General features: G+C 41.4%; 2 protein-coding genes across 2 annotated transcripts in view; one reads left to right on the top strand and one right to left on the bottom strand.

Annotated features, from left to right (window-relative positions):
- Positions 1 to 10,968, bottom strand: part of LOC113405311 (intraflagellar transport protein 74 homolog) — a 59,000-nt gene extending 48,032 nt beyond the window's left edge. The window contains exons 1-6 of the mRNA XM_026646384.1: positions 10,885 to 10,968; positions 9,344 to 9,487; positions 7,886 to 8,021; positions 4,533 to 4,581; positions 3,684 to 3,782; positions 3,431 to 3,491 (exon numbers count right to left, since the gene is read on the bottom strand). Of these exons, the coding sequence (XP_026502169.1) occupies positions 3,431 to 3,491; positions 3,684 to 3,782; positions 4,533 to 4,581; positions 7,886 to 8,021; positions 9,344 to 9,463 (465 nt within the window). The 5' untranslated portion in view covers positions 9,464 to 9,487; positions 10,885 to 10,968. The remainder of the gene's footprint in view (positions 1 to 3,430; positions 3,492 to 3,683; positions 3,783 to 4,532; positions 4,582 to 7,885; positions 8,022 to 9,343; positions 9,488 to 10,884) is intronic.
- A 392-nt stretch (positions 10,969 to 11,360) lies between these two features.
- LOC112116004 (phospholipase A-2-activating protein) overlaps positions 11,361 to 24,593 on the top strand; it is a 28,019-nt gene continuing 14,786 nt past the window's right edge. The window contains exons 1-8 of the mRNA XM_024213267.2: positions 11,361 to 11,707; positions 17,027 to 17,220; positions 20,034 to 20,134; positions 20,234 to 20,354; positions 20,693 to 20,860; positions 22,104 to 22,239; positions 22,742 to 22,911; positions 23,653 to 23,810. Coding sequence (XP_024069035.2) covers positions 11,361 to 11,707; positions 17,027 to 17,220; positions 20,034 to 20,134; positions 20,234 to 20,354; positions 20,693 to 20,860; positions 22,104 to 22,239; positions 22,742 to 22,911; positions 23,653 to 23,810 — 1,395 coding nt within the window. The remainder of the gene's footprint in view (positions 11,708 to 17,026; positions 17,221 to 20,033; positions 20,135 to 20,233; positions 20,355 to 20,692; positions 20,861 to 22,103; positions 22,240 to 22,741; positions 22,912 to 23,652; positions 23,811 to 24,593) is intronic.

The following is a 24,593-nucleotide window of genomic DNA, read 5'->3' as shown; positions in this document are numbered from 1 at the left end:
TTTTTTTTGTAGATATATAAAGGTACTGAAAGATATAACACTGTAACATTTAGTAGTGGAGGTATCAGTGTAGAGGTGATCAGATGTAAGGAACCAGACCGTTGACATGTAAAATTCGACAGATTTAACATTTTGTTTTTAAATAAGGGCTGGAGGAAAGCTGACAGGTGCAGAGGAACATAGTTTGGGTAGAGACATCCCTTAGGGATGAATTTATTAAAGGGGGAACTCCCCATCCAAGTAAAGAGGATAGAAAAGAAGTTGGTAAAGTACAGGTAGAAGCTAGTCAGGAACAGTAAAGCATAAGAGACCCTATTTAAATATAACACATAAAAGCAAGCAACTGAATATTGACAAAATGTACAAGTGCTTATATACAAATGTGAGAAGTCTAAATACTAAGATGGGTGAACTAGAGTGCCTGGCATTAAATGAGGCTATTAATATAATAGGCATCACAAGAACTTGGTGGAATGAAGAAAATCTATGGGACCCTAAAAATCAGGGTACAAAATGTACAGGAATGACAAAACAGGTAGTGGGGGAACTAGCTCCATATTCACTGGGTACATGTCATCTCAGGAAGGGATGCAGAGAGAAAATTTCTAGACACCAAAAATTACTGTTTCTTGGAGCAACTTGTCCTGGATCCCACAAGGGGAGAGGCAATTCGTGATTTAGTCTTCAGCAGTGCACAGGATCTGGTGCAACAGGGGAATATAGCTGAACTGCTTGGTAATATGACCATAATGTAATGAAATTTAACATCCTTGTTGGGCAAAAAAGACAAAGAAACGCACGACAGTAGCATGTAACTTAAAAAAAGGGAACTAAACAAAAATGAGGGAAATTAAAAGGAACAGTCACAAGAGTGAAATGAGCAAACTGCAGAGACTATTTAAAAACACCATAATAAAGGCTTAAACTAAATATATACTCCAAATAAAAAAAACTGTCAGAGGACCAAAAAAATGCCACCATAGTTAAACAGCAGAATTTAGAGGCAAAAAGGCATCATTTAAAAATTGGAAGTCAAATCCTAGTGAGGAAAATAGAAAGGAGCATAAATTCTGGCAAGTCAAGTGTAAAAGTATAAGCCAGGCCAAGAAAGAATTTGAAGAGACACTAGCTAAAAACAAAAAAAACCCAGCAATTAAAAAAACAAAACAAAACATCAGAAGCAGGAAGCTTCAAACAACCAGTGGGGCCACTGGACAACTGAAGTGCTGAAGGAGCACTCAAGGAAAACACAGCCATTGAAGAGAAGGTAAATGAATTCTTTGCATCAGTCTTCACTGCAGAGGATGTGAGGGAGAGTCCCACAACTGAGCTATTCCTTTCAAGTGACAAATATGAGGAACTGTCCCAGACTGAGGTGTCAACAGAGAAAGTTTTGGAACAAACTGATAAATTAAACAGTAATAAGTCACCAGACTCAGATGGAATTCACCCAAGAATTCCTAAGGAACTCAAATATATAACTGTAGAACTACTAACTGTGGTATGTAACCTATCACTTAAATCAGTCTCTGAATCAGATGACTGGAGAATAGCTAACGTAATGCCAATTTTTTTAAAAGGCTCCAGAGGTGATCCTGACAATTACAGGCCAGTAAACCTAACTGCAGCACCAGGCAAATTGGTTGAAACTACATGAAAGTTCAGAATTATCAGATGAAAAAGAAGCATGATACGTTGGGGAAGAACCAACACGGCTTTTGGAAAGGGAAATCATGTCTCACAAATCTAATAGAACTCTTAAGGGTGTCAACAAGAATGTGGACAAGGGTGTAATAGGACTTTCCGAAAGTCTTTAACAAGGTTCCTCACCAAAGGCTCTTAAGCAAAATAAGCAAGCATAGGATAAGAAAGGTCTTCTTGTGGATCAGTAACTAATTAAAAGTCAGGAAACAAAGGGTCAAATAAATGGTTAGTTATCACAATGGAAAGAGGTAAACAGCGGGGTCCCCTAATGATCTGTATCAGGACCAGTGCTGTTCAACATATTCATAAATAATCTGGAAAAGGGGGTGAACAATGAGATGGCATAATATACAGACGATACAAAATTACTCAAGATAGTTAAATCCAAATCAGACTGTGAAGAGTTACAAAGGGATCTTACAAAACTGAATGACTGGGCAACAAAATGGCAGATCAAATTCAATGTTGATAAATGCAAAGTAATGGACATTGGAAAACATAATCCCAACTATACATACAAAATTAGGGGATCTAAAGTAGCTGTTACCGCTCAAGAAAGAGATCTTGGGTCATCATGAACAGTTCTCTGAAAACATGTGCTTAATGTGAAGCAGCAGTCAAAAAAAGCTAACAGAATGTTAGGAACCATTAGGAAAGGGATAGATAATAAGACAGAAAATATCATAATGACACTATATAAATCCATGGTACTCCTGCACATGAAATATTGTGTGTAGTTCTGGTCACTCCATCTCATAAAAGAGATATTAGAATTTGAAAAGGAAACAGAAGGTCAACAAAAATGATGAGAGGTATAGAACAGCTTCCATATGAGGAGAGATTAAAAAGACTGGGACTATTAAACTTAGAAAAGAGATGACTAAGGGGGAGATATGAGAGAGATCTATAAAATCATGAATAGTGTGGAGAAAGTGAATAGGGAAGTGTTATTTACCCCTTCACATTACACAAGAACTAGGGGTCACCCAATAAAATTAATAGGCAGCAGGTTTAAAACAAACAAAAGGAAGTATTTCTTCAAACAACACAGTCAACCTGTGAAACTTGTTGCCAGGAGATATTGTGAAGACTTCTGGGTTCGAAAAGAATAGATAATGGAGGATAGGTCCATCAATGGCTATTAGCCAAGATAGTGATGGACAGAACCCCATGTTCCAGGTGTCCATAAATCTCCAAATGCCAGAAGCTGGGACTAGATGACAGGGAACGGATCACTCGAAATTGCCCTGTTCTGCTCATTCCTTCTGAAGCATCTGGCACTGGCCACTGTCTGAAGACAGGATACTGGGCTAGATGGATAATTGGTCTGATTCAGTATGGCTGTACTTATGATGATATATTAACAACTCCCAAATTATCATTGAGGTCATTGATCAAGTAATCTGAGACTTCCTTGAAAAGAGAAGGGAAATTATTTTTTCCAATGACATACTGTAATAACCATCAAATCCTGATATTGTAAGAGGAAGTTGCGTCTAACCATAAAAACACTAAAATGTAGGTATGGGCGTAAATATTCTTATGAGACAACTAGGCAAGCATTTGTTTCCTTTTTAGTAAGTGAATTAAAGCAGTTTTAAACAGTAAATCTTTCTAATGGAGAAATGTCATAAAAAAAAATATACTGAAGGTTAAAACCAGTATGTTCACCATGCAAAAGCAATGGGGGAGGGGAACCAGTGTGAAACAGCTAACCACAGCATACCATATTGTAGTCCGCTAGTTGACCTTGAAATTCTTTGATTTCCCCAGCTAAAGTCTCTGCCCTAGATAAAGAACAAAAATTCAAGTTTATGAGATTAAGTGTTTTATACAACAAAACAAAATCAGAACAAGTATTCATTTTTATAGTTCTGTAGGTTGCACAGTATAGATATTCAAGTCTGATATAACAAAAGACAAGGTCCTGACAAGGCATTTGGCTATGCTAATGTTGCATTAACTGCAACATGACTCACCTCTTTTCATATGACAGATAGACAGAATTCTCCTGGTTATACATTTCTATTTCTTTCTGAAGCTTATTTATTTCTGTTGTGAGTTCACTTATTTTGCTCCTATAGAAAAGAAATACAAAAAGTTACTTGTATGTTTAAAATGTATTCAAGGCATCTCTCTTATATTGCAGGTTGTCTCAAACAGCTCTAGGATCAGCTAAAGAAATAAAAAAAGGGGGTTCTATCTTGGATAAACTCTTAAACAGTTATAAAACACGAGGATAGCATAAAAGTTCATTTTATTTAAATTAAGAGTATTTTCTCCCCTTTGGCGTAACTGTAAAGTAGAATTGTTCAGTTGTTTCAGTAGAACAATCCCATATAGGGTGACCAGACAGCAAATGTGAAAAATTGGGACAGGGGGTAGTGGGTAATAGGAACCTATATAAGAAAAATACCCAAAAATCGGGACTGTCCCTATAAAATCGGGACATCTGGTCACCCTATCCCACAACAGTTTCACAACATGGGTACCCTCTCTATGTAAGAGGATATGATTTAGGAGTGCCCATCCAACACAGAAATTTGACTGAACATGACAAAGTGTTTTATAAGATACTTAGGGCAATAATGAAAAATTATGTTAATTTAGCAAATTTATTCTTGGAATTAAGGGTGAAAAGTACCCCAGGTTAGAGGATCTACAAAGGCCCTCCTCATCCCGGAAAGCCTTATAATGGGGAGAATTTCATCATAAGTGAACAGCCAACCTAATCCATTTATGCTGCTGTATTTTATTCCTTGATATGGGTGAGGGGAGGGAGAAGACATTAACTATGCTACAGCTTGAAAGTGTTGTCACTAACATACCTAAGTAGTCCAAGATAATAGGATTTATCCATAATCTGTCTCTGCGGACCTAACAAAGGAGAACAAGAAACATTTTCTTAGAAAAGAATGAGTTTTAATGAGACACAAATTAAGTTCACAAAGGACGAGCTGAAATTATACTCCAAACAGAGAACCAGCACCTTCAGAATGTCCTCATACAGCCTTTATTCAATCAATACAGATGAAATCAGAGATGCATGTTAGGCTTTGGTGAGGATTTAGATTACTTAAGCAACTGAAAATTTCTGAGATGAACCTTGCACGAGGGTGACTTCATCCTAAAAAGATAAGGAGGATTTAAGGAAAACTTGCTATAACTTGCCCTAATATGTGTGTTCTCTACAAAAACCAAGCACATATTAAAAATAAAGACATACAAGATAAAAAGCATCATAGGAACACTTAATTCAGGGATAGTGTTTCAACCCCACTTTGATTTCTTACATTCTCCACCTCAGCTAAGCTTAGAATTTCATGTTCAGCTCCAATGCTGTTCTAGACTCCTCTATCCTTTAGATTTGGTTCCTCTATGCTGCTCCAGCCTCCCAAGCTCTGACTGACTTTTCTTGTAGTTTGTACTGGCCCAGTCATACTATCAGGCTGAATGAGTCCTTTAAAAACACAGGTTCTCCCTGCCCTGACCTGTATCTCTTTTCACTCTTTGTATAAAGCTGAAATCACCTTGAGGTGCATCACATGCTCTCTCCCAGTTCTACAGGCTAAACATCACAGCACATAAAGAAACAGATTATCCGCACAGCATAAAGAGGTGACACATGAATCAGCGGGCTCTCTCTGGGTGACAATCTACTGTAAGTCTAGCTGCTATTTATCTGCCCTTTCTTTTTCACCTGCTCAGTGGTGATTCTAGGACAGATTCTCTTCTACAATGTGGCCCCTTTGTGCCATTCCAACAGCAAATGGAGTGTAAAGACAGCTGATCCAGCCAATGGGGCTTTCACCAACTCTAAGCCACCTCCAACATAGGGGATATTTTGGTAACATGGTCAGAGCACTGCTGTGCCCCAGAAATCATTGGTTGATGTGCCAACCTCCTGGGAGCCATAGCCACATGACATAGTATAAAGGACCTCTAAACAATGCTGGGGTCTGGGCTGGTATAGAACCAGCGTTAGGTATGATGAGTTGCAAATAGTTCCTATTCACCCCCATCTTGTCCCTCAGCTGTTCCCAATGCTTAGTGGGCATAGCTAATTCGGAGTCTTTGAGAGGACAGTCGTGATAGGAATTTTGGGACCTAAACTGAACACCCTGGAATTAAAAGCAACAGTTCTAGTTGTAACCCACTACCTCGAAGAAGGACATCTGAAGTCCCCTTGCCCTGGAGCTGTATTTCTGACATCAAACCATAGTCCAATTGTGGGTGAGATCAATGTGATTACAACTGTATACACATTTGTTGTATATAAAGTATTTAAATATTGTTCTGCAGTGCTGGAAGGAGACTCAATCTATGCCTTCTTCTTTAATATTAATTTTTTCAAATGTCGCCCTAGAGATGTGAATACTGTAAGTAGTGTTCAGGCATAGAGAAGTCTGCTACCTCTGAGATTTCTAAAAGCAAAGATAGTAGAAGGACGGACTCATTTGTCTGCCTCTCCCCTCCCTAAGCCCTATTAGCTGTAGGTCCTTACATCACAATTTGTTCAGCTGAGAGGAAAAAAAATCTCCCTATTACTCTTCCTTGAAAAATATTTCAGATACCTCACTAACTTCCACACTTTCTGTGATCCATGTCATCGAGTCAAAATGTGACTTATTTGAGGCTAGTGGTGATTTAGTGCATCTAAAATTGGGGTATTAGAAAAGAGGGTAGATAATGTAGAACAGTCTACAAAATAACTGGAGAATAAAATTAACATTTTGCAAGATCAGGGTGAAAGTATAAAGTCTCTTACTGGAGTTCCTTTTTATACATAACAGTCTACGGAATCATAAAATGGAAACTATAGAGAATAATATGAAATCCTGAAATTTTAGAATGTTAAAACTAACAGAAAACATGGAAGACGCCAAATCATTTAATGAATTTGCGTTAGTCTTACACAAATATTTGGGTTAGACATTTGACTCACTTCTGTATGTTTTGAAATACTTTAGGATTCCCATTTAAATTGTTACCTTGTGTCCCTTATTCTGACGCTTCACAAATTTGGGGAACTCTTATTGTTATGATTCATAAAGAGTCATAAGAATAACCTGAAGTTATAAAAGAGATCTTAAAGATTGTTTTAAAGATACGTATTTTCTCTGAACTTGTAAAATCTACTTATACACAGATGAGAAACTTTTGACTTTGCAATCAGAATTTTTTCTTTGGAGTTAAAGGTGTTAGGTTCTTTATCAACTAAATCTTCCTCCGGTTGTAAATAAGGAAGTATAATCAAACTCAAGATACAATATATTTTCTAAGTCCTCAGACCAGGGCCATAATCACTATATGCCATTCATCCTGTACCCTGAGGGCCAAAATTTGTTCTCAATTACAGCAATGTAAATTTAGAGTATGTCCACTTAATGAGTCACTCTGAATTTTCACTGTGGTAACTGAAAAAAGAATTTCTCCTAAAAAGAGAGATGGAATCACATGATGACCCATTCATTCACTATGTAACCCTGCCTCATTCAATACACAAAATACACGTTTGCATAATTAGAGCATATCATAAAGCACTAGCACAAGAGGCAGACTTTTGAGTGCTTCACTTTGCAACCTTAATTTTCTTTCTAAAAACCTACAGATATTCCACACAGAAACTATGCTAAGAGAAAAACCGATAAAGCATAGACATTCAATAACATGGAACTATTTTCTAGACATTTGTAAGACCCTCTGTCTTGCACAGGATGTGTACTCAGGAGGCTGGTTCATTTGCCCCCTTCCCTCATTCAATACATGCATTAGTAGATCATATAGATAAGGCAAAGCTCTAAATTCCACATGAACGTCAAACTTTTTATGGAATGAGACAAGGCTAAGATTCCATACACATCCACCCTGACAGAAAATTATATTCAGCTAATTCACTTATGTTTGCATGATATGAACAGAATATAGTAAGGCTGTTATTCAAATATGTGCAAGCCATATTTTTAAATCCCTATACATTCTGCCAAATCTGCCCAAGGACCTATAAAAGGCACATGTCTGACCTAGTGACTATCTCAGTGCCAAATTTCAAGTTTCTGTCCCAAACTAGAGGCCATAAAAGATCCTCTGCCGTCCAGTTTCCCCAAATTGTATTGATTAATTGACAGTGTTAAAAACACTTTCCTGTATTAAGATGAGAATTCTTCATACATTAAAATACCTTTCACTCCAGTTTTCATTCCACTTAACCCTTGTTGTGTCACTGGACGGTCTGCGACTTTAATTTGAGATGACAACACCCCTCCAGTACCTAGGAGACCACCACGAGTACCAGGCCTTGATGTACCAGGGGGCATCTAGACAAAGACATCAGAATAATAAACCAGTTGTTATATTTATGTAGTTGTTAAGAGGAACATTTAAAAGCTTGTCTGGACTATTCTAAAAATTAGAAACTAACATATGTATTTTACTTAGTACATTAGATCTTTAGAAGTATTTTTCTTGCAGGTGATAATTTATACCAAAAATTTTAGAAGTAAATCTAAATACTATACTATCAAATCAAAACCTCTAGTACAGACATCTTTTTATATTTGTTTTTGAGACTCAAGGCTATTTTATTTGCATTCTTGATGTTCTTTTTCTCCCTCAGGTTTGACCTCTACCCAAATGGTAGTGTAAACTGAATTCCCACTGTTCTGTTTATCATGTTGTGTGGTTATCTTTTAGCAGTTAGTTCCAATAACACCCTTCCCCCCCTCCCCCGCATTAGATTTAAAAAATCCATTCAGTGAGACTATTATTTTAATAGTCAAGTACAGCACGATTGATTTTCCTGTCCAAAATCTCCATAAAGCTCAGATTTCTACTTATGTGTGGAGAAAAACATACAAGTCTCATTCTCAGGCCTCACATATAATGCTTCTTTTTATTGAAATCGCCTACTCTTTATTAAAATCTCCTACTTCAACAGAGGTGTAGGCTAAAACTAGCCTCCTGGCTACCGAAAAGTGCATAAATTAAGGAAGAACAATTTGTTGCTCTTCCAAACAAATGTCTCTAGTTTGGTTGGAGAGGACAGACTGTTAGGGAAGAACCAAGTCTTTCTAACCATGGATTGCACTGTGAAAGCGAAAGTCCAACCCCGTTTATTCTAGTCCCAAAGTGCATCAGCAGATGCCTTAGGACTTCTGCAAAATGCATTTTGCTCCTTTGAGGATATCAGGTGTGGGATGCACTAAGCTTGTAGATCCAGTAATCTTTTAAGTACTGTGGGTTTGACCTTTACATGCCATACCAGAATAAAAGGACCAGAGGCAATCTGAAGACCCAGTGTAAATTACTTCCATGACATGAACAAAATCATAGGGGAAGGCAACTGACGAAGGGTGACTTGACACCTCTCTAACAAACCAGATCTTTCTGCTTTTTCTATTTGTGACTCTAAAAGATATATTTCATCCAGTATATGGCAATAACAGTTTCCAACCTACCTCCTTTTAACATACAATAGACAAATCTTCTAGGAACGAAGAAAGAAATATGAAATACCAAAAAAAGAATACAAACTGCTACCTTCAATTACAATTGCTGCTGGCACCCAATTCTTCAGGAGAGAAAAATCAGGATAAAATCTAAACATTCAAAACAAACATATTAAATCACTTTAACACACCCCTGTTCCCATTCTGGCTGCTGATGGAGTCCGTAACAAGGATGAAGAAGGCCTGGCTGTGAGCCCAACTCCTCCTCTTGAAGCAGGACGAGCTGTAGGTGGCTTGTGATTGCTTGCCATTTTCTATTTATTTTAAACTTCTCTCTGGAAAGAAACAAATGATGCTCATGTCCTTTAATTAGAACTGATCCTTTATTAGTACGGATCCTTTACGTTACTAAGGGAGCCTGTTGTTTGTTGGGAGAGGAATGGAGGGTGTTGGACAGTTGAGGGGTGTGAGGAACGTGTAGCGGATGTAAGGTGGTACTAGGGTATATAGGGAGTATAAATAATGGGTGATGCTGGGGGGAGTACTGGGTATATAGTGAGTACTGTGGGAATACTAGAAATACTTGAGTGGGTGGGGAGTATAAGGTGCAGCACAGGGAATGTGGGGAGAATACAGGGAGCAGAAGGAAGTATAAGGGGTGGCACTGTAGGTTGTGTGGATTACAGTGGGGCTATTAGGAGGATGGGTAGGTAGCCAGGGTGGCACAGGGAGGATGGGGGTATTGGGTGCTAGTGTTGTGGGGGTACTAGGAATGGAGCTGGTGGGTGTGGGCACTAGGGCAGCGCTGGGGGGCACTAGGGATGGCGCCGGTGGGTGCGGGCACTAGGGCAGCACTGGGGGACACTAGGGGCGGTGCTGGTGGGTGCAGGCACTAGGGGCGGTGCAGGGGCACTAGGGGCAGCGCTGGGGGCACTAGGGATGGCAGTGCTGGGGCACTAGGGATGGCAGTGCTGGGGCACTAGGGATGGCAGCTGGTGGGTGCGAGCACTAGGGGCGGTGCACCGGGCACTAGAGGCTGTGCGCCGGGCACTAGAGATGGTGCTGGGGGGTGCGAGCACTAGGGTTGCGCACTGGGCACTAGAGGCTGTGCACCGGGCACTAGGGGCGGGTGGGGCAGTAGGGGCGATGCAGGGGGCACTAGGGCTAGAGCTGGTGGATGGGGGGGCACTAGGGCAGCGCTGGGGGACACAAGGGATGGCAGAGCAGGGGCACTAGGGGTGGCGCACCGGGCACTAGGGGCGGCGCACCGGGCACTAGGGGCGGCGCTGGTGGGTGGGGCACTAGGGGCGATGCAGGGGGCACTAGGGATGGAGCTGGTGGATGGGGGGGCACTAGGGCATCGCTGGGGGACACAAGGGATGGCGGCGCAGGGGCACTAGGGGCAGCGCACCGGGCACTAGGGGCGGCGCACCGGCCACTAGGGGCGGCGCTGGTGGGAGCGGGCACTAGAGGCTGTGTGCCGGGCACTAGGGGCGGCGCTGCGGACACTACAGGCGGCGCTGGGGGGTGCGGGCACTAGAGGCTGTGCGCCGGGCACTAGGGGCGGCGCTGAGGGGTGGCTTCCTCCCGGGACGGTCACGGGAAGACTCGGATCCGGCCCCCGATTCTCCCCAGTGCGACTGAGCGCCAGGCAGGAGCGCGGGGTCTCGCCCTACCGGGAGGCGGGCCCTCAGCGCGGGCAGCGGTTGGAATCCCGGCCCCGCGGTCTCACCCGAGCCGGCCGCTCTCCAGGGCCAGTTGGAGCCGATTTACTTCCTAACCGACCCGTCCCCCGTCCCCACGCGACGCCAGTATCACAGCAACCGACCAACCCCGCCCCACCGGCCCCAGCAGCCAATCATCGACCGCGCTCCTTCCGCTCTCGCGAGATTCTGAACTCCCGCCGCCTCCAACAGCCAGGAGGGAGAACGAGCGCCCCCCCGCTGAGAATGCACAGTTTACCCCACTAAAGGGAGAGGGGGAAAGGCCCGCAGGAACCTCAGGACAGATAGGCGCTGGGAAAGGACATTCGGACATTGCAATTTGCACGTCCCAACTTGCAAAGCTTTCCGCGCTGGCTGTATCAGGGCCCACCAATCCCAGCATGCTATGCGCCAGCTCTAACTTCCGTGGTCTACTGAGACTACAACTCCCAGCGCACATCGCGCCATCTCCGACCTGGTCTTTCCTCTCTATCTGGCGCTCCGCATGCTGGGATATGCAGTCTCCACTCCTTCAATGGTCCCAATGCCTCTGGGGGCGGAGGCCCGGCACTTGTTGATGACGGTTTCCGGCGGAGGGGAGGGGTGTTGTTGCTGTGTCAGGGTCTCTCTTTACGGTACCTCCGCTGCCCGCCGGCTTTCCCGGGCTGAGGCGAGGTTTCCAGCTGCAGGGAGAGCCGCGGCCATGGCGAGCGCGGGCGGCACTTACCGGCTCCGCTGCTCCGTGGGGGGACACGAGCTGGACGTGCGGGGCTTGAGTCAGGGCCTGTTCCCGCCGGGAGGCTTCGTGTCTGTGTCCCGGGACCGAACCGCCCGGCTGTGGGCCCCCGACGGGTGAGTGCTGGGGGCGGGGACCGGGCTCTTCGGGGGCATGTGGGGTGGCCGGGCCCCACACTGTTGTGCTCCGCGCTCCGCTTTCCCCTAGAAGCAGAAGAAGCAGCCGCTTGGGCTCCCTGTAGCCCGCGCCCCCCAGTCCTGTGCTGCGCCGACAGCAGGCCTGCGGGACCCCGCCTTCCCCTGTAATAGGGGCACTTGTGCCTCCGCCAGGCCAGCCCCACTGATATCGCTCTGATATTCCCTTCTTGGCCCTAAGAGCCACACTCTTCCCCGGCGCCTCACTTTGGGAGTTGGGGGGACGTGTCTCGCAGCTGAATTTGGCCATAAGCGTTCAGACTCTTAGTGCAAAGGAGTCGAATCTCTCTGTTCTTTCTATGGCTGGTGCTATTTACATGTCTGTGTCTGTTTTAAAAATAGATTACAGCCTTAATGGCTTGCACTGTGCTTTTTCTAACCACCTTGTGACTCTCTCGATTGAATAACGACACTGTGGAGTGAGCAGACTTGTGGTTGCTCTTCATCAGGGCTTTTTGTGCGGGTCTGGTCCAGTTGGATAGCGGGCTGCTCTGTGAGTGATCATAAAGTGTAGTCCTTGTGTCTACTTTCTGGGGAATTCAGGGAATGATGCTCTTATAGGTCATTTTATCTCAATAGCTCAGAGTGCTTTACAGATGCTACATTTTTCCATCGCTCCCATAAATGTGTGAATGCTGTTTATAGATGGGATTACTGAAGCAATAAGAGATAAAAGTGATACTGTAAACTTAGTTTTTAAAAATAGTCATTCAAGTTTTTGACAGGGCAAAGAGTGTTCGAAAATTTTTAAATTATTTTCACAGATCTTTTAAAAGGGTATTTGTGTTTAATGTTCACAATGGTCGCTTCAGCAAGTTAGAAACTGAATATACAGATATTGTATGCGCTGACACTACTTGTACACAAAGTACAGTCCAATGCGCAAAACAAACTGAAAAATAAAGATAAACCTTTTTGTTGACTGCTTTCAGTTATAAAAATCTTAGGTGTTACAAACAACTGTACAATTTTGTTTCGAAGTAGACTTGCCAGGGTCACACTGTGAGTCATTGAATTGAAACTAAGAGAGCAAGTCAAGAATTGAAACTGAGAGCTGATTCCCAGTCTTTTGTTATAATCAGTAGATGTACTGCTATGTAGTATTGTAGTGTATACTTGGGGCAGCAGCAAAACATATTTCCTGCTGTGTGTATAGTTTAAAATTATGAACCATATCCTTGATTTAGTGGGTATGCACTTTTTCTAACAGAGAGTGGAAAGAGAAGCAATTGACAAGTTTGTCTGAATATTTTGCCAGGAGGCTGTGATATAAAACTGTGATTTGGGTGAGGGAAAGTATAGAGAGCCTGTGTCACTGGAGGGATAGACTCTTAAAATTTCCTAACAACTTTATCACAAAGGAGGGATTTGTCCTCTCTTCCAAATGAATGTAACAGCTCTTTGTTAGGGATCACAATGTGAGTAATAGCAATATGTCCACTTTAGGAAATTATAGGGATACAGCGAAAAGGGATCAATGCGTAAGCTATCCTATACAAATGTTTGGCTGCACCTGGGGTTGCTACAGCCCTTTGTTTTTCTATTTTTTGCTGGAGGAGAGGTTTTAGCTGACTATTGTGACTTCCACTATTGTGCGTATTGTGACTTCCACCTACATGTAGCATTTGAGAAGCTGAAGGAAGGGTGGGGGGAAGATCATGATTTTTACAAGAAAGCCTTTGGAGTGTGGGGTTAAATAACATTTTCACTGATTCCTGTGCATCTGAGACATTCAAGGAAGTAGAGATACAGCTGCATACAATACCTGGAAAGTTGAGTTTAAAGTTGTTTCAGGTTCAGTACCTGCCAACTTTTGTAGTTTGCCAGATTTTTATATTTTTAATTACTGTTTTTCTCAACTAGACTGACTGTTCAGAGGAAGCCTTGAAACTGTGTACAGAGAGTGATCAAGTATTGTGTAAACAAACCTAAAATAGAAATATTATTCTCCTCTAATCTCTAATTTATTTTAATATTAGGTGTGTCTTATAGGTTAAAAAAGAAAAACAAAAAACCTTTAGATAGAAGTGTGAATTTTTAGTTGACATTCCTTTTAAAATATGAATATTTCAAAGTAAATGTTTTTTGTCCAATTATGATGTAGCTGTGAAAAACCCCAAATCAGAATGTGGAAAAAAACAGTATTACAGCAGGCACTTTGTAGGTTGAGACGCGTACAGTTGCCACCCTGTAATTGTTCAAAACTTCAAAAATCTGTTCTTTAGCTCTTCAGGTTATAGAATCATAGACTTTAAGGCCAGAAGGGACCATTATGATTGTCTAGTCTCACCTCCTGCACAGCGCAGGCCACAGAATCTCACCCACCCACTCCTGTATTAAACCCCTAACCTATGTCTGAGCTACTGAAGTCCTCAAATCGTGGTTTAAAGACTTCAAGGTGCAGAGAATCCTCCAGCAAGTGACCCATTCCCCACGCTGCAGAGGAAGGCAAAAAAACCCCAGGCCCTCTGCCAATCTGTCCTGACCCCAAATATGCCGATCAGCTAAACTCTGACCATGCGGGCAAGATTCACCAGCCAGACACCCAGGAAAGAATTCTCTGTAGTAACTCAGATCCCACCCCATCTAACATCCCATCACAGGCCATTGGGCATATTTACCGCTAATAGTCAAAGATCAATTAATTGCCAAAATCAGGCTATCCCATCATACCATCCCCTCCATAAACTTATCAAGCTTAGTCTTGAAGCCAGATATGTCTTTTGCCCCCACTGCTCCCCTTGGAAGGCTGTTCCCTAACTTCACTCCTCTGATGGTTAGAAACCTTTGTCTAATTTCTGAGAAAGTCTGAACTTCCTGATGGCCAGTTTATATCCATTTGTTCTTCTGTCTACATTGGAACTGAGCTTAAATAATTCCTCTCCCTCCCTGGTATTCATTCCTCTGATATATTTATAGAGAGCAATCATATCTCCCCTCAGCCTTCCTTCTGTCTTTCATAAGACAGGTTTTCCATTCCTCGGATCATCCTAGTAGCCTTTCTCTGTACCTGTTCCAGTTTGAATTCATCCTTCTTATACATGGGAGACCAGAACGTATTCCAGACGAGGTCTCACCAATGCCTTGTATAACGGTACTAACACCTCCTTATCTCTACTGGAAATACCTCGCCTGATGCATCCCAAGACCACATTAGCTTTTTTCACGGCCATATAACATTGGCAGCTCATAGTCATCCTGTGATCAACCAATACTCCGAGGTCCTTCTCCTCCTCCTCCATTAATTCCAACTGATGTGTCCCCAGCTTATAACAAACATTCTTGTTATTAACCCCTAAATGCATGACCTTGCACTTTTCACTATTAAATTTCATCCTATTACTATTACTCCAGTTTACAAGGTCATACAGATCTTCTCTGTATTGGCAATATCTTCCAGCTTTGTGTCATCCGCAAACTTTATTAACACTTCCCATTTTTTGTGCCAAGGTCAGTAATAAAAAGATTAAATAAGATTGGTCCCAAAACTGATCCCTGAGGAACTCCACTAGTAACCTCCCTCCAGCCTGACAGTTCACCCTTTAGTACGACCCGTTGTTGTCTCCCCTTTAGCCAGTTCCTTATCCACCTTTCAATTTTCATATTGATCCCCATATTTTCCAATTTAGCTAATAGTTCCCCATGTGGAACCATATCAAATGCCTTACTGAAATCGAGGTAAATTAGATCCACTGCGTTCCCTTTGTCTAAAAAAACTGTTACCTTCTCAAAGAAGGAGATCAGGTTGGTTTGGCACGATCTACCTTTTGTAAAACCATGTTGTATTTTCTTCCAATTACCACTGACCTCAATGTCCTTAACTACTTTCTCCTTCAAATTTTTTTCTAAGACCTTGCATACAACAGATGTCAAACTAACAGTCCTGTAGTTACCTGGATCACTTTTTTTTCCCTTTCTTAAAAATAGGAACTATGTTAGCAATTCTCCAATCATATGGTACAACCCCTAAGTTTACAGATTCATTAAAAATTCTTGCAGTCCTCAAGCCCTCACCTTTGCTCATACACACTGCTTATAAAGGTATATACCTAATCATGCTTAAGCATGAGTATAAAAGTGCATACTTAGGCCTTGATCCAGCAAAAGACTTTGTGCAGGCAGTCCCCCATTAAAGCCACTTGTACTTCACATTGGGGAGGGGGGAAGGAACAAGAAAGAGGAGGAGGTTTGTTGCCCATGCACAGTCAATTACAGGATTGGGGCCTTAGTCTGCAGTAGTAACAGACAGCCTTTCGCCAGCTGGCACAAGTCTTCTAATGACACAAGCATAAATAATTTGCCGATTGGTGTCTTCTTAGTTATAGAGAATGATCTTTTCTTAAAAAAATAAGACTTGAAAATTCAAAACAGAGAACTATTAATGCAACATAAAAGTTGTATGATGCATTACAGAAATCTTGACTTGTAATCTAGATACTAGATTAAAATATTATATTGTATTATTTGATAGATTGTATTATTACATCAAAGATTTTCTGTTCTTAGGCTTGTTTCAGGAAGCCTATATTATTGTTAAACATAACCAGATGGATTATGGAAACAATTTCAACCCACACTCTGACTATAATAAGGGAAACTGATGTAAAAAAAATTAAGGGGATATTACAAAATAAATATTAAAAAGCTAACTGCATGTGTAGGAAGGGAAACGCAAATTATTGGAAAGTAGTAAAATTCCCATTTGCAGCATGGGCCTTAAGTATTAAATAGAATGGAAGAAAAAATCTGCTGATTTTGGAGGGAACTTGTAAACATTTGTCAGTCTTAAGTGGCAATCAGTAAGATTTTAAGAAATATGATTATCAAGTTAACTTTATTTCTGAATTTATTAATCTCAATTTCTGTAGCTATTTAAATCATTTAGTATTTTATCTTCTGCTTGTGCAAACACTTCTCAGTACTTTTCAAAAATATAAATGGGATTCAGTAAAATACTTGACATTCAAAAATCTTTATCAAGAAAAATCCTTCTATTCTATGTGTAATATAATAGAAGTAGTGGCTTTACTTCTTGACTCCTTTAGGTTATTTGTAAATAAATGCCCAGGCTTAAATATTGCTTACTATATAGATATAGATATATAGTAAGCAATATTTAATTTATATTAAAAATCAGTCCAAGAGTTTTTGAATATAAATTACATGCTGTAGCTTAAATTAATGTATGTTTTCTTTTATGATTCTGTAAATGTAAATTTATTGATTTGTATATCTGTTTAGTCCTAACAGGGGGTTTACTGAAATGCATTGTATGAGTGGCCACTCCAATTTTGTATCTTGTGTATGCATCATACCTTCAAATGACATCTATCCTCATGGGCTAATTGCAACAGGTGGAAATGACCATAATATTTGCATCTTCACACTGGACGACACAGCTCCACTCTATGTCCTTAAGGGTCACAAAAACACTGGTAAGTATAGGTCTTGTTTTGTAATTCCCCTTGCGAAAACTGGAACTAATGCAAATTGTCTTTAACTTGGTTAAAATAAAATATGGCTCATAAAATGTGGCTTTTCTAAGACTTAGAATTCTTTAGTATTTTTCCATGATGAATTACTTCCAAATATGGCTATCAGCAGGTTTTGTATAATCCAGATTCTCTGTAAACTAGTCACAGTAACTCTCATGTTTTCAACAGAGCAACGCATAGCTATCATAATGTATAATTATTTATTTGGATTAATAATATTTGTGTTGTGGTATCACCTAGGAGCCTCAATGCTGAAGTAGGGCCCCACTTGGGACTTTACGAGCTGTTAAAAAACCATGAGCCCTGCTCCAAACTTGACTGTCCCGGGGACAAAGAAAGTTGGCCCTTGGATTGTGGAATACTTTTGAGACTCCCAGAGCATGAGCCAAATGGGGCTGCGTCTACACTGCAAAGCATTAGGGCTTGATTCCTGGGTCCAAGCCCTGGCTTAGAACGATTTGTGTGTAGATGGAAGGGGGTTGGGCTTGAGCCTAAATTCAAACCCTGGGCTTACATTGCAGTGTAGATATATCCTCATGCCCGTGGCTGACCTGTGTCAGCTGATTTGGGCTTGAAAGGTTCGGGCTGCAGGGCTATAAAATTTCAGTGTAGATGCTTGGGGACCCACCCCCTCGCAGTGCCAGCCAGGCGAGAGACACCTTGTTATCCTCCCTGACTCCAGTGTGAGAGAGACTTGTTTGTGCTTAATTGGGAGTCAGCTCCCTGACACCTCCAGTCTGTTAGCTACCCAATCAATCTCCGGGCTATACAAACCCTTATGTTGCCTTGGAGGTTAACAGTAGGTATACCCCACACCAGATGTGGGCAAACTACAGCCCCGCGGGCCACATCCGGCCCGCGGGACCGTCCTGCCTGGCCCCTTCTCCGCTGTCCCCCCTCCCCTGCAGCCACGCAGGCCACACTCTTGCCTGCCGCTCCCTCTGGGCAGCGTGGGGAGCGCAGCTGGCTCTGGCCGGGTGTCGCAGCTGTGAGCTCCTGCGGCTGGTAAGGGGGCGGGGGGGGGGGTTGGGTAAGGGAGCAGGGGCTTCTGGGGGGCAGTCAGGGAGGAGGGGGCGGATGGCTGGGGCGGAGGTTCTGGGCGGGCAGACAGGGGATGGGGAACAGGGAGGGTTGGGAGTGGGAGTCCCGGGGGGCCTGTGGATAGGGGTTGGAAGGGCAGTCAGGGGACAGGGAGCAGGGGAGGTTGGATAAGGGGGTGGGATTCCAGGTGGCAGTTAGGGGCGGGGGGTCCCGGGAGGAGGTGGTCAGGGGACGAGGAGCAGGGGGGGTTGGATGGGTTGGGGGTTCTGAGGGGGGCGGGAAGTGGGAGGGGGTAGGGGCCAGGCTGTTTGGGGAGGCATAGCCTTCCTTACCCAGCCCTCCATACAGTTGCGCAACCCCGATGTGGCCCTCGGGCCAAAACGTTTGCCCACCCCTGCCCCAGACCCAAGACTTTGAAGCGTTCCCCTGTTGTATTCAGCCCCTTATCCACTCATGGTAATACCCTTGGGGACAGCATACCTGGTACAGTAGACACATCAGCTTGAATGATTCGACTTGGGATCAGTTCCTTGTACAATAGGACTGAGATCTACTTATAGTGAAAACAATCATAAATTTATCATAAAAAATCAAGATTTAAGACATACAGTAGAAACTCTGAGTTACGAACTGACCAGTTAATCACACACCTCATTTGGAACCGGAAGTACGCAATCAGGCAGCAGCAGAGATTTGCCCTCCCCCCCCCAAATACAGTACTGTTTTAAATGTGAACTACTAAAAAAAAGGGGGGGGGGAAGCATCATTTTTCTTCTGCATAGTAAAGTTTCAAAGCTGTATTAAGTCAATCTTCAGTTGTAAACTTTTGAAAGAACAACCATAATTATGAACAACCTCCATTCTTGAGGTATTCGTAATGCTGCAGTTCTACTTTAGTGAGTAAGGATAATGAAACCAGAAGGGTTACATATAAAATCAAATCAATACATGCTAAACTTAGAGACTAACCTCCTGTCTAGAGCCTTTTTGTCTCTCTCCTCCCCTCCCCCCCATGTCCTTTTGTAGTGTCTCCTACCAAGTTTGGTTGGGATCCCGTTTTCATGAATGTAAATGTGTTGTTAGTTTACTTCCTGCTGTGGTTCAGTCTGTAGTGTATTGCCTCCCTGTTGACTTCATATGTAAATTGGGTTTCCATTGTATTGGCTTATTATGCTTAACTTATGTGTGAACCGAGACAGGTGAATATACAACCTTTGTCTGGCAGAAACCTGTTTGTGAGTCCTGTCTAGATTCAGACTTTAGGAACATATTTTCATTATACATATATTTCACAATGACATTAATGATCAGCGTGATGCTTGCTTTCATTTAAGCTCTTACATTACATCATTTATGGATAAATACCCCGAAAGCTGTGTGCTAGGTGTAGTGAGTTAGTCAGGCCTGCTAGGAGTTGCTGCTACAGAACAGCGTACCATTTGCCAGCTGGCTCCAATGGACCTCTGGGTCACAGAGATGTCCTCTGAAGAATTTAGTTCTAGTTAGTACTGTGACCTGAAGTTATGCTAAATTCCCTTTCCAAAGTAGAAGAGGAAAGGACCAAAAGCTTGCCCTGGAAATAAGTTTAAAAAAAATTACATTCCATGAATATATGCCGCTAACATAAGAAAAATCTCCTTCCATATGTTACTGGAATAAGAAAGGGGCAGAGGATAGGAATGTGTCAATGCTGATTTGAATGTTTGTTCCAGTTTGCAGCCTTTCATCTGGGAAATTTGGCACATTGCTTAGTGGCTCATGGGATACCACAGCTAAAGTCTGGTTGAATGACAAATGCATGATGACATTACAGGTATAGTAGTTCTTCATGAGTATATCCAATAATGAATAATTGAACAGCTTTGTAAATTCAGTTGTTCTCTAGCTATTCTAACACTGTTCTTGTTCACAGGGTCACACAGCTGCAGTATGGGCAGTGAAGATACTGCCTGAGCAGGGATTAATGTTGACTGGTTCAGCTGACAAAACTATTAAACTATGGAAAGCAGGCAGATGCGAGAGAACATTCACTGGTAAGTATTTGGGTAAAATTGAGAGTATTTTCTAATCTGACATCTTTATAAATCAACTTCCAGTTTGTGAAAATTTAATGGTTCAAGTAACTTAATATTTAGACCAAGATTTTCAAAAGTGGCTAGTGATTTTTGGGTACCCAACTTGAGACACATTAAAGAGGCCTGATTTTCAGAAAGTGCTAAGCAAAGGAATTTTTTTAAAGCTGGGTCTTTATTAAACATCAGTTTCTAGGATAAAGAAATAAGGTTGCAAAATAAGATATTAATATGTTAAGCTGCTGCTGCTGAAAGCAATATTTGGTTGTTCATAAAACCTTTTCCTTTCCTTTATAAAGGACACGAAGATTGTGTGAGAGGTTTAGCGATTTTAAGTGACACAGAATTTCTTTCCTGTGCTAATGATGCCAGTATTCGAAGGTGGCAGATCTCGGGCGAGTGTCTTCAGATTTATTACGGACATACAAATTATATATACAGCATATCTGTCTTCCCTCATTGTAAAGGTAAGACTTTACTTCCAAAGTAAAATAGCAAAATAGCTTTTTAAAATGAATGGCAGTTCTGGTACCATTATATAATCTGAGTTCTTTCATCGGCATTCTATTTTCTGTATTTTTCTGTTTGGACAACGAACATGTCACTGCAGGAGAAATGTTCTTGAACATCTGGGTTCAGAACTGCTCAGAAAATAGATATGAGCCAAAAGGTCCTGGGAATCGGGTGAAATCCTGCCCCGCTGAAGTCAATGGCAGAACTCCCATTGACTTCAACAGGGCCAGGATTTCAGCCCGGGTTGCCATCTGCCTATCAGTACCATAGCATAGTGCAAAAATGATACTTATACATAGCAATAGTCGTAGAGACAATATTTAATATTCCTATAGCAACTTCTGCAGAAGGATCTCAGAGCACGCTGCAAATGTTAATTATATAACCTTCACTACCTATCTGAGAGTTAGATGTGACAACAGAGGCTCAGGACTGTGATTTGCCCAAGTTTACAGAAGAAGTTGATTCTCAGGTTTGTGTGTTAATCATAAGACCTTTATATGATTTATAGAATGTTTGCACACTTGATGAAAACTAAAGCTCCAAAAGCACTGTAACAGAGCACGGTGCCTCGGGGGGTGCATGCACATGTCTCAGTGCACTTGTTACAGTTCTTGTACCCTTTAAAACTGGCAGCTGTAGTAGCAGGTCACATGTTTCTCCTAGTTTGTGCGCTCAACAGTAAATAGCATATGAGGTTTGCTGCCTCTTAGACAGAGGGGCAGATGGGAGAGGCCGAGGGTTCGGGAAGGGCCTAGGAGGTGTCTGTCTTGCACCTGTAAGGCCTTCAAAGGGGACACCTGCAGGAGCCAGCTGGCAGAAAGCCTCCACTAGGGAGAGTTGTGAAGACTGAAGTCCTTGCAGACCCCCCGGAAGACAATGCCTTGATGATGGTGAGACTGTTTTGGTTTTTTTAAGCTTTGTTAATAAAGCCCTGAGAAGGGAACTGGAACTGTGCTGTTGTTTGGAGTATAATTTCACCTTCCCGGCTAGTGGATCAGCCCACCAGTTTACACAGTTGAGCATTTTTTTGAGAAAGAAGGATGAGTAATGACTATTTTACCTTTTCTTTCCCTGTAGACCTATTTAAGGAGAAACAAGAAGCATTTAATTGTAAAGTATTTAGCTGCAGGAAGCTACTTTGTACCTTTTTATCTTTGTTTTTATATTAAACGTCTATATGTTCTCTCTTTTCAGATTTTGTAACCACTGGAGAGGACAGATCACTTAGAATCTGGAAACGAGGGGAATGTGCTCAGATAATCAGACTTCCAGCTCAGTCTGTTTGGAGCTGCTGTGTGTTAGACAATGGTGACATCGTGGTTGGTGCAAGGTATCCAGACCTCACTCTGTCTGTATAAATATGTAGTGAGCTAAATTTGCAAAACACTTTGTCAAACTGATTATATGCATCATTGTGTGTGGGAGAAGTGCCTTGCTTCAGGATAAAATTTCTTATTTTGGAGGAGGTTTTATATTTTCTTAGTTTCAGTAGAACACTTTTACTATTCTGAGGACGTCAGAAGAAATAGTACCTTGGAAATGTGGCTGGTTTTTAAAGTTCAGTACCATGGATAGGCTAGCAATTACTCTGTACCAAAGTCATTTGATAGGTGTATTCTGCCTCAAGGCACCTCTACTCTGTCTGCTTATTTTTTTGTGATAAAATGACAACATGAGAACCGAATCTTTTGTATAGCAGATACTGGTTTTTAGCCTATTAAAGTTAAATTCATATTAGAAATAACTTTATTCCATACCAGGAACATAACCACTTTGACATATCAGATGATGGAGATTACATTTTTAAATGTGTTGTATTTCTCTGCATTCAGTGATGGGATTATCAGAGTATTTACAGAGTCTTTGGAGCGCACAGCAAGTGCTGAGGAGATTCAAGCTTTTGAAAATGAACTTTCCCAGGCAACTATTGACCCCAAAACTAGTGATTTGGGAGACATTAATGCTGATGATCTTCCTGGAAGAGAACATCTGAAAGAACCTGGTAAATTCTTCAGTTTCTATTGCATTAAAAAACAAACAATAATAAACCTTGGTTTTGTAGCATCAGGAGCTTCATCTCTCCTGGGGATGGAGCAGGCTTTGTTGATCACTTAAATTGTGTTTTTTAACAATAAAAATTTCATTCTTCTGTGTTCACTGGTGTTATGGAGGCTCTGTTACGCCGCTAATAAAAGATTTTGTTTCTGAGGATTTAACTGATAGAAGAATATCACTTCATAGAAATAGAACAGGTTACATTTATGATGCGCCTTTAATGGCTTTATTATGCAACAGTTTTTGTTTAGCAATGTGACTCAGTAAGGGACAACTTGATATGGCATTGTTTTCCTAAAAAAGAAAAAAATAGTTACAAAACAAACTTAACACTTTCAAACTATGAATGTTGAAATAGAACTGATGTCTTAATTGCATCAAAATTTAGTCTTAAATTTACTTACTTCAAAATGAAGCTCCCTATAAGAAAAGACTGGAGCCAAGTGAAATGAAAGGAAGCAATGATAATTTGGATAGCTCTTAAGCAGAAAGATGTATGCACACGCGCGTGCACACAACACACACCCCCCCCACCCCAGTCAGGAGGTAAAAACCTGAGCCAAATTTGAAGGTTTTTTTTAACTTGGAAACATTCTTATTTCTCATTGGAAGCTGATTCACTGACTTAGTTCTCTCTAGCTATGCAATGTCTTTTTTATTTTATTTATTTATTTATTTTTATTTCAAGGAACAAGAGAGGGGCAGACACGACTAATTAGAGATAATGGGAAAGTTGAAGCCTATCAGTGGAGTGTTAGTGAAGGGAGGTGGATCAAGATTGGTGAAGTGGTTGGCTCATCTGGAGCCACACAGCAAACATCTGGAAGGGTTTTATTTGAAGGAAAGGTATGTAAAGTTTTTTCTTAGATCATCGTATTGATGTTCTAGTAACTCTTCATACAAAAAACCCCACATTACTCCAGTCATTGTTTGGAATAAACTTTTAAATAAGTTATGTACTTGTCATTACTTCATTATAGATCCTAGGTCTAACAAACATCTTATTTAGAAGCAGAAATGTTAGATACTGTACTTGTCTACAGTGTATACCTTAATATTTCTGAAATACATTTGCTAGAGTCAACTAGCTGATGTGGAAAACTGTATAAACTCTAAACAGTGTTTAATTTACTATTTGGGATTGAGTTCTTACGTGTTTATTGCTTACTGCTAATGCCTCATTATATTTTGATTATCCTGTGGCCTGCTTTTCAGTACCTGCAATTTCTGTTGACTTCAATGGGAGTTGTAGTTGTATGTCTGAAAAGGTCACCAGTTTCTCATGCTACATATGTATACTTACATTCAAGACTGCATTTTATAGTGTGTCTGATCTATTCTAACCTCTGCAGCCTCTGTAGATGGCCAGACTTGTTCATGAGAATTGATGTGATATATCTGCTTAATTATTTTTAGTGTTAGTTTGTCTCTAAAAGCCACACCCACGGAAGTGTGATTTCAGTTTTCCTATTCTTTGCCCCTTTAAAAAGGAACATCTCTGCACTCTAAGGGAAACCATCACTTCTATTCATGGTAAAACTTGCTAATCTAGCCCACACTTGTTTTTTAACTGTGTCCAGTATTTTCTAAAATAAAATATTTAGACAACAGTCAGCATAGGAGAGTACT

Source organism: Terrapene carolina, unplaced genomic scaffold, assembly GCF_002925995.2.
Source record: "Terrapene carolina triunguis isolate 2854851 unplaced genomic scaffold, T_m_triunguis-2.0 Scaffold35022, whole genome shotgun sequence".
Taxonomy (NCBI): domain Eukaryota; kingdom Metazoa; phylum Chordata; order Testudines; family Emydidae; genus Terrapene; species Terrapene triunguis.
This window is presented reverse-complemented; position numbering and strand designations above follow the sequence as displayed.